The sequence below is a fragment of the Emydura macquarii genome, unplaced genomic scaffold, assembly GCF_026122565.2.
Source record: "Emydura macquarii macquarii isolate MOO-44397 ecotype Brisbane River unplaced genomic scaffold, CSIRO-AGI_Emac_v2 contig_2473, whole genome shotgun sequence".
Taxonomy (NCBI): Eukaryota; Metazoa; Chordata; order Testudines; family Chelidae; genus Emydura; species Emydura macquarii.
This window is the reverse complement of record NW_027132610.1, coordinates 8,762,747-8,772,843: the sequence shown is the minus strand read 5'-3', so window position 1 is coordinate 8,772,843 and position 10,097 is coordinate 8,762,747. Positions and strand designations below refer to the sequence as shown.

Sequence of the window (10,097 nt, the reverse complement as noted above, 5' to 3'; positions counted from 1 at the left end):
GCTGCCCTCTCCTTATCTTTTTAAATGCAAATCTTCTTTTAGGGGTAGTAGCTATATACCCAGCGCCTCTCCACGTCACCTGCCTTTGGTGTGTCTGTGCCATTACTAATACAGCCTTGTAAACAATCGTTAATCATGTAAGTGCTGCCGGCCAATGGGTTCGGATCGCTAGTGGGAGAGAGACGGCTCGGCAGAGGCAGCGAGGGGGACAGTCCCTTGGCGTGTCCCCCCACCCCCACCACCAAAAGGGGAGCCCGTCCCCCAGGAAGGGAAGAGCAGCTCCAGAGCCCCAAGCAGCATGTGGAGAGCTGCTCCCTGGCTCTCGCCATCATGTACGTGAGCTACCTACTGGATAAGGAGGTGCCCATGTACTCCAGCTCCGTGCGCCACTCGGGGGGGCTCAACCTGGCCGCGCAGAACTTTGTCGGCGCCCCGCAGTACCCGGACTACGGAGGATACCATGTGGCCGCGGCGGGGGTGAACCACCTGGACAGCGGCCAGTCCCCCGGCCCCTCGTGGCCCTCTCCCTACGGCGCTCCGCTGCGGGATGACTGGAACGGCTACGGGCAGGGGGGGCCTGCGGCGGGCAACGCGGTGCCCGGGCTGAACGGCGGCTCCCCCGCCGCGGCCCTGGCTTACAGCCCGGCTGACTATCACCACCACCATCCCCACCACCCGGGCCCTGCCCCGCACGGCTCCTCCGGGATCATGCAGCAGCTCAACCCGGGCGGCCCCGCGGCCGAGCAGCTCTCCCCTGGCGGCCAGCGGCGGAATCTGTGCGAGTGGATGAGGAAGCCGGCGCAGCCCTCCCTGGGCGGCCAGGGTAAGCAGCGCCGGGTGGGGGCCCTGGGCGAGCACAGCGCTAGCGCCCTGGAGAGCGCGGCCGAGCACGCGAGGGCCCCCCGGGGCACTAGCCCAGCTCGGGGGAGCTCGGCATTGCAGCAGAGCTGTGCCGGCCTGGGGCTCAGGCCAGCCACAAAGGCGGGGACCCTGCGCGCCGGAGCTCGGCGTGGGAGCAGAGCCCTGGGCCCCTCGCAAGCAGCCTGAGCCCTGCCGGAACCCAGGGCCGCCCAGAGAAGTGTAAACCCCCGGGGACTGGACCGTGCTGCGCCCAGCTCGGCCTGCACGGTGCGGTCTGGCAGGGTAACCCCACTCAGTTCTTTCGCTAGTCATTTCTCAGCCTGCAGTTTTTCCGTTCTGGCAGGGGAGGAAACCTCCACAAAAACCCCTGTGGGAAACAGTGACCAAACTTTACAGTGGCAGGAGGGAAAGAGCCCCCCAGACATCTAAGTTCGCTTTCCGTTTGGAGCCGGCTCTAGGGCAGGATCAGGGCAACCTGCGTGTTACCGGAGAGCTGTTTGTGCCATGGTTTTCAGGGACATTTGATCATTCCAAAAAAAATGATCTCAAGCGTTTTGGAGCCCGCCTCAGCGATGTGGGTGGGCCCAGGCATTTCTCTGGACTATCCTCAATTTGGATTATTTAAAACCCAAAAAAGAAAACAGGGAAGCAGCCGCTCAAAAACGAGGCTCTTCTTTAAGAGGAAAGATTCTGTTTTCCCTTCGATTATTTTACATGTTTAATTATGAAACAAAAACACTGAAGTGGGTAGGGGAAAAGTCCCCAACTAACTGTTCTTGCTCACTTTAAAGCAGAGAGTTGTTTAACCACTCGAGAACAATTGAATTAAAGATCCTTTTGGGAAGAGTTTGCAATAGCGAGCAGAACAACTCTGGGGCTTTGGAACCTTGTTACCGAACCGCAGCTACAGGGAGAAATGTGAACCTTTCCTTCGCCTCTGGGAGAAATTAACTTCAAATGAAAAAACGCACGAAACAAAGCCGTAGTCCTGCTGGGGGAACGGCTGTACGATTTTAACGCAGTGCGAGGGAGTAGATTTGTCTTTAGGACCCGACACAACAGAGCTTTTGAACCCCTATTTCAAGGTATCTCTTGAAACGATGAGTTGTGGGGATAATCTGTTGGGGGCCTTCTCCTGATTCGATTCCAGGTTCGCAGAGGCCCGGAACACCTATTTCTGCTCAGGGTGTTGACAGATTCTCCGATGAGTTTAGTTTAATTTCATCCCAATGGAGAGCTGGCTGGTCCTCCCTATGCTTCAGTCCTAGTAGCCTTGGTTATAGCCACTTAAAAGATTTTTATAACCAATTATAGCCATATAAATCATTGGCCGGTGTCGCTTTGCATTCGTTTCTGAGTCATTGGGCGCATGCCTTTATTAACATCTTGGCGAGCTTTTATTTCTCGCACTGACCCGCTGCGCCCTCGCTGGGAAATGTGCAAAGGCGGTTCTGAGTCCTGGGATTGTCAGGTTTCGGGCGGGCTCTTAATTCCCATCCCATCGAGCTGGACTGCAATTTTGTGGGGGGGAGGGGGAAGGTTTCCTCCAGGAAGGCGAAACTGACCTGTGTGCTTCTTTTCCTCCTCGCCCTGGGGAGAGGTGCTCAGCTTGGAAGGTGTTACCGGGGGGGACGGGGTGTTTTAAAGCAGATTTCAAAAGTTGCCCTCTGCCTCCTCTAGCGGGGTAAGGAGGCTGAAGGGAGCTGCGGTGACTGGGGCTGGCTGTCTGTCAGCTAAGAAAGGTCTGTGATGTCCTGCACTATGGTGGCAAGGACGTGACCAGGCGCCGTCCTCAGTTGTGATGTTAATGTCTCCTTGGTGCCTGCAGACTAGCCAGGAGCTCCTGTTTTCTGCAGACCCTCATCTGTCATGGGCCTTTAAACACATCTTGCTTTGATATACACCTTCCACGCCATTGTCTCTTTTACTGACCGGAAAAAAGGGTGGCAACTTTCGCAGTAAATAATGAATTCTGGCATTCCTCTCTCATTCTCTGGAATGAGGGTTCCGATCTGGCTTGGTAAATCCCCCCGAATCAAAGGGCCTGGAGTCAGTGGACTATACGGGAAAGCAATGAAGGACTTTAATGTGACGGAATCTGCAGTCCGTTGAGCACCTCCCCGTAGCCAGCCGGGCCAACAATTCAGGACTGGAGGCTGCCGATTTTCCCACAATTCCGTCATGTTCCCACCGTTTTCGTGTTGGAAATGGTGGTTGGTCACTTGGGGGTGATGTCTCCATTCAAATGCTGCCTTTGGAGCCAGTGTTTATGTTAATCTGCATGGCCAGGGGATGAAAGCGCCTGCCGCCATTTGTTCAGTAGTGGTAATTCAAACAGAATGTGCCTGTTATTAAGGCATTGAGAAGATTTTTCTTTGATAAGATCTCCTTGTCCTGCATTGTTTGCCATTGTGTTCCCCATTCAGCGGCTCTGGGAAGTTTTCTCTGATCAGACTTGTATCTTTGCAGGGTGCTTTTGTTGTGGTTTGCAGAGAGTTTACCTGAACAAAGTCAGCCTGCCGGGCATTAAACACCTAGAGGCAGAACCTCCCGACTCTTCAGATCTTTCTGATGAACAAGAAAGCTGGGGATATAACCAGTTAAACCAGAAACAATCAGAAGAAGGGAGATCAATTGATTTAGCAATGCACATAGGATAAAAACCATATGCCTTACATTTAGCATTTTGGAGGACTGATATTTTTCGTCTCCATTTCAGTGTCAGACTTGTCATTTCTCTTCTGCAAAAAGAAATGAATCCGAGTAAATGTACGGATTCAGTAAAACAATCTCAGCTCAGCTGCCTCTCGTACAGTGTCATCGTTTGCCGAGGGACATGAAAATCGGGACAAATAAGAGCAATCAATGCCCAAGAAGTGAACTTGTTAGCATCTAGAATTCTTCGGTTGTAGGAAATAACCCCAGACGAAGCGTGCCTACGGTAATCAGGCGTTTTGTCATTTTAAGGGAGGAACAGCGGCTTTTCAGAACAGTGATCCTCGGAGAAATGTACAAACTAAAGGTACATTTCAAAATAATTGAAATATGAGGCCCGTGCCTAAAGATACCGTGCATGCGTCCGGTTACAAGTGCCAGTCGTGCAGTTTGTGTAATATTTCCCCCAGGCCTGGAAAATTGCTTACCTGAAAATCTTCTGTCTCGGGCTCTGGTGCGCTCTGCATTAAGTCCTCGTTTAGGGAAATGCAATCATTAGCGGGGTCCTGATCCTCTGTACTCCTTACCCAGTAAAGAAGGGTTTGCCTGAGTAGCAGACAGATCGGCAATGAGGAGACGAAAAGGTGGGTCGGGGGAAAGGTTTCCATAAACTATGACTGATCGGCTGCCTTTTTTTTTTTTTTTTTTTGGTCATGAATTTATCCTCTCTAGTTAAAACCAGGACAAAAGACAAGTACCGCGTGGTGTACACGGACCACCAGCGGCTGGAACTGGAGAAGGAGTTTCATTACAGCCGATATATAACAATCCGGAGGAAAGCGGAACTGGCAGCTACCCTGGCATTGTCAGAGAGACAGGTCTGTCCTTTGAGAGTTACCTTGGCTTGATTTCTGAAATACCCAAGTGCTTTTTAGTCCCCGTCCCCCGTCCCACTCCTGTGCGCTTTGTCAGTCTTGGCGGTGTCACTTGCCCAAGAGATAATGGAAACATGGACGGTGGGATCGGGCCCCCCGAGGGAATAAATGGCTGGCACCAATCGGTGGTTGGAGGGGGGGATTCTGCTTAAAAACCAGGGGATGGTGCGGCGCCAGGGATGGCGATAAATGCAGAGGAACAACTCGATCGAAGTGGCGCGCTGTTTACACCCTGTCCTCCCCCGAGTGCTTATCCCGGTGACTTAAATTGTCCTCAGCCGCCAATGGCCGACGTCAGCTATTGCCAGGAGCGGGGCTGTTTTCGTAGATAATGGGGCATGGGATCATGTTTGGAGCTTATCTCGTTTTTTGAAATATCGGTGTGCGCAAGAGAGACACAGACGAGCAAGACAGAGAGTTTTACAGCCAGACAAACTCACACATCGCACACACTAGCGAGGACTCGCAGCCCACGCGTGTGACTGCTGGCTCTGTGCTCCGAGCTGCCTGCTGAGCTGGGGGGGCTGGAACAATTTGTGCAGCGGGGGTGCTGAAAGGGGAAACCATGTATTTGGGTTGGTATTGCTACATCCAGCCAGAGGGTGAGGGAGCAGCCCCCCACAATCCTCTAGCTCCAGCAGCCGTGCCGCGGAGATGTCCATTTTAGCCCCACCTAGAAAGCCCTTGCTCAGAGAAGCTATGCTCGCCTTTAGCAAGGATTTAAGCCTGCGTCAGGAGCTGGGGATCAGGCCCCACTCCCCCGGGAAAGGGTCTCGCAGGCGAACATCCACGGTGGAACTCTGGCTTGCATTAAACCGAACTATTCCGTGCGTGTCGCGCCAGCGCCGGGCTCCGATGGCTGGGCTGATTGCCGAGCAAACCCCCTGAGGTGCACACTCCTGCAGCCCAGCCCTGCTCGCCTTGCGCTCCTGGTGCCGCTTCGTTCTCCGATTTGACCATTTCTCCCTCTCTCTCTTTTATCCCCGGGCGCCAGGTAAAAATCTGGTTTCAGAACAGGCGAGCGAAAGAAAGAAAGATCAACAAGAAGAAGCTGCAGCAGTCTCAGCCCGGCGCGGTGCACAGCGGCTCGCAACCGCTGAGCCGGGTCTCCTCTCTCCAGGAATCAACGGGTCCTGGCCCGGCTGGGGCCGTCCTGGGAGCCGCTGGGGTCTTAGCGCCATCAGTGACCCAGTGACAGCAGCCCGAGACTGAATCTGGGGGGGCGCTTCTGCCCTCCTTGGTGAACAGAAGAGCGACATTCACAGAACCCATCGTGGAAAAGGTCACTTAATGAACCTGACAGAGTCCAGGCTTTTCCCCCTCTGTGCACTAACAATGGCCTCACCGACCTTTCCTCTACCACACTCCAGCCATCTGCTTTTTTGTACAAAATGTACAGTGTGTCTGTTTCGTTGATCGGGGATATTAATGATCTTTTTTTATTTTTTACACTGGAGTTTGCAATGCAGTAAATGCCAATAACTGAGAGCTGACCCCAAATACCCCTGTAAGTTCTCACACTCTGAATCTCAGGGATCGGTGTGAATGTTTTTATTACACATGTTGGGTTAATGATGAAATTGAAGAGCAAAATTTAAAGCACACTTGTCTTTTGCAACCATAAACATTCAAAATGACCATCTTGCCTTACAGCGCAGGGAAGGTAAGATAAGACGCTGCTTAAATGTTCAGAAGTGAATTGCTTAATGTTAGCCACTTGTAAAAGAGCTCATAAATGTGGTGCGGATTGTCACCCGGCCAGATTTATTAGCACCGTCCTGCACTGTGGAGAAATTAAGAGGTGAACTCTCCAGTGGAAACTGCAACTAGCTACCCTTGCCAAGAGAGAGGATCCCTGTGTGTGTCCTAATATTATTACAAAGGGGGTTAAGATGAAAGATTTAAGAAAGGCACCGAGCGTAATGCTCTGTTGTTTAAATTGTGCGCTATTTCTCTTCTCGCTAAATTTCTGGACAGCTTCATAAATACAAGCGCCTGCCTGGTTTTAAAGGTTTTATACCAGCTTCATTATGGGTCCGACAATGAAAAGAAAGACCCAAGGGGAGTTTCTGAACGGTAACAAGGGTTCTTTAACAAAGCTGCCTGGGACACAGACATCTAGGGTTGGCACATTTTAGTAAAGAGAAAGACCAAAAGATGGATCATTTCGCCCGTCCTGGACACAGATGACAGCGAAAAATACCTGCAATTCCTTGTCAAAGATTTAGTTTGGTTTTCACAGTTTTATTGCAGTATTTACTCATTATCCAAAATCTGGAAAATTAGCCTTTGAAACAGACGCAGACCAAGTCTTTCCAACCAGGTCGGAAACTGTATGTTCTTATTGCACCGGTCATGGGATAGGGACATCTAGCCAGTCAATTCTCCGCGGGCCATTTGCAATTTATTTTACCCGGGATTTGCAGTTTTAATATGTTTTAACAGTGTTGCTAATAAGGGTGACATTTATTTGACATTTCAGACCCGTTATTGCCCCTGGTGACCCCTAGGCTCATGCAATAAGCTTTGGCCAAGCACTGGTGAGGACTTGTTCATGTTGCAATTTTTATTCCATCATCCCTGCTGGGTTCTAGTCAATACCAATAATCGAGGGTGAAAATAGTCTATTAAATGCATCCTGCTATTTTATTTATAACCTTCCCATGCTGGAGGAGTGTTAAATACACTGTCGTTTTAGGAAGGCTATTAATAAAATGATTGGGTTTGTTTTTTTTGGGGGGGGGGAGGCTCTTTAATTACCCACCTTGTTTTTAATCAAGTCTTAGGGCTAGGGCAGACGTCTGCTAAAGCTGAGGGCTTGTATATGTGTTTGTGTAGCTGCGACGTGATTCCACAACGGGAGAGGGGCAGAAATTAAAGGTCTTCCAAAGAGGGGAGTCAAGTGCGGCGGGCAGGCTCCTGCCCAAAGGCTGAGAAGCTGATTTCATGTGCCAAGCATGTGAAATCGACATGGTGCTTCCCCCTGGCCTGCAATGAGTGGTTTGAAAGCCCTGGTCTCTTTCGTTAGCTGTTTCCAACATGAGCAGAGGTTTTGTTTTTGCTTTTTGTTTGGTTTTTTTATTTTGTGTCGGGGCTCTGTTTTTTGCTTGTTTGTTTGTTGGTTGTTGTTTTGGATTTATTTTTTTATTTTTTTATTTTTTTTGGAGTCGGGAAAGGTTTTGTCTCCATTGCAGAATACCTGTCCTGGTGTATTTTGGGAAAGCCGTGATCACCAAAATCTTGTGCTTAACCGTGTGCGCGCGCCTCGTATCAGTGTGTGTGTGTGTGTGTGTGTGTGACTGAGCAAGTGTGGATTGCTCCTTGCTGTGCGATTTTCATAAAGATGGGTGCAGCATCTGTGGTATTTACAGTCCTCCCAGGCTGGCTGGAATACAGAGCTGGTCCTTTCCATTTAAAGCCTCCTTTTATATCCCCTAAAAGCCGTGTCAAGGGCGCTGGACGAGCCGCTCGACCCTGAAGCTAGGGGGAGGACGGGGTTCAGTGGAGGGACGTGTCTGTTAATTTTTCCGATTCTCTAGTTGTGCTGTTAAAAGAAACAGCCGGGGGGAAAGTCTGCCTTGTGTTCCTGACAATCAGTGGCCGTTTGGGGGCGCTGTCAACCCGGCGACTTTGGGTCCCGAGCAACCAGCACCCGCCTCCCCACAGCTCAAAAAGGATCACTTCTGCGGCCCTTCTTTATTCCGGCGAAATTCCTCTCAGCGCCAAGAATCGTGCCCTGCGCCGGCAGGATCCGGCCCCAATGGGGTCCCGACTTACAAACAATGCGAGTCTTCCTCCCCCGCCGCCGGGATCTGCGCGCCCCGCGGGCAGGAGGGCGCGCTGGCGGGGAAGGCCGGTGCCCAGCCCTCGCAGGACGCGGTGCCAAATGACTCTGCCCCCCGCGCTTGCGAGGGCGCGCAGCCTTTGCAAGGGTGCCCTCTGCTGCCCCAGGGGCCGCGCCCCCCCCACGCCATTGATCTTCGTGCTCCGCCGGGCTGGAGCTGGCGGCGGCGGCTGCCCCCGGTTGCTATGCGTTGCTGTGAAACGCCTGTCAATAAACCGTGTTTGGATTGTGGAGCAGAGCGCAAGGTTTGTTTGCTCAGTGGTTAGAGGTTCAAAAGTCGGCATTGTCCTACTTGCGAACGATCCCAAGTTCTTTCTCCCGCCGGAGCGCTGGCTGCAAGGGGGCGGGGAGGGAGGAGGGATGCCAGTGTCTTGACTCTGGGCACATTTATTTGCTTCCCGGAATAATTAATGGCAGAGCAAGGAAGATGACCGCGGAGTTGTGTAAAGCCATCTCTGAGGACATTAAACACAGCTGATCTGTGGGAGTAACATGCGCCAGTCACCGGGGTTTTGCTGGCACTTTTTCATTCTGGTGGAGCCAGGCTGGTGCGTCTCCGCTTGCAGGGCTGACAAAGCCAGGGGATTCCCGTTGCTAGGGGTCATGGACGGAAGTTTAATAATAAAATACTAATAATTAATAATAGAATAGAGCGGCTATTAGGAAATCTTCCCTCTTGTGGAATCGGTTGAATCGTCTCCCAAGAACAACGGTGGAAGCCTGCCTCATCTTTTGCCATATTTAACTGTGGTGTGCAAATTATTTTTAAAACAGCTGGGCTGGTGTCCTTTTTTTAACGTTTATTTTCCTGTTTGTTTTTACCTTAGAAATATCAGCTCTTCCTGTGTTTTCTGGAGGACTTGTTGGAGGAATCAGAAAGTTGTTAGGTATCTCCTCTCCACTGAAGGGGTGGGGGGTTTGATCTTTAAAGAAGAAGTCGTTTCTCCAAAATGATAAACGATAGAGTCAAATAAGTGTAGACAAAACCAGAGTTTTAAGCAGCCTGACTGTCAATCTGTTTCCTGCTCAACTTTCTGTTCTTGCCTCTTGGGATGGCACCCTGTCACAAGTTCCCTACTTCTCGCGGAAGCCTCCAGGTTAGACAAGACTCAACTTTCCAACCATAACAAAAAGCACCAGCCTTTCCACCCCCAATTTACAATATTTTTAACTGAAAAAAAAAAATCTTTCGGGTCTTTATGTTCTCTGTGCCTCATACAGAAACACAAGAAGGCGCGTGGTTTTTGTTTTGTTCATTTTAGGTGACTTTTCAAACTACTCAGGACAAAGCACTGGCAGATACACTTGCATGATACGATCCCCCCCCCGCCCCCCCCTTTGTCCCAGGGAGCTGGACTATGATTTTAACAGCTTTTCCCCCCATTTTTACTCTTAAGACGCTACGGTTCTGGTGCTAGGTGGTATATAATCATTTGTGCTTATAGGGCACCTACCATATAAGGTTCTCAATGCACATTATACGCTTTAATGTAATGAATGTATCCTCACAGCACCTTGTGGGGCAAGGAAGCACAATTATCTCCCTCCTCCAGGTGAGGTTAGCTAACTGGCCCCCGATTGGGCAGGAGGACTGAAACAGAGCATGGTGTAAACCCCAGAGCTCTAAGCCTTATGTCTCAATCACAAGCCACCTCTGCTCCCACCCCCCTTTGCCATTACAACAGGAATAGGCCGGGCTTCCCTCTCCCCCGCGCCCTTCCCCCTCGCCCCTTACAATGGTATTCTTTATGCAACCCTACCAGTAACGCCCAGCAATGAAAATGGAAGCAAGCTCGCCTTTT

General features: G+C 51.0%; 1 protein-coding gene across 1 annotated transcript; it reads left to right on the top strand.

The window, feature by feature from the left end:
• The first annotated feature begins 330 nt into the window (after nucleotides 1-330).
• Nucleotides 331-5,663, top strand: CDX2 (caudal type homeobox 2). Its single transcript, XM_067562736.1, has 3 exons — nucleotides 331-823; nucleotides 4,249-4,392; nucleotides 5,448-5,663. The coding sequence occupies exons 1-3, from the start codon at nucleotides 331-333 to the stop codon at nucleotides 5,549-5,551; spliced, it is 741 nt and encodes a 246-aa protein (XP_067418837.1). The 3' UTR covers nucleotides 5,552-5,663.
• The last annotated feature ends 4,434 nt before the right edge of the window (nucleotides 5,664-10,097 follow it).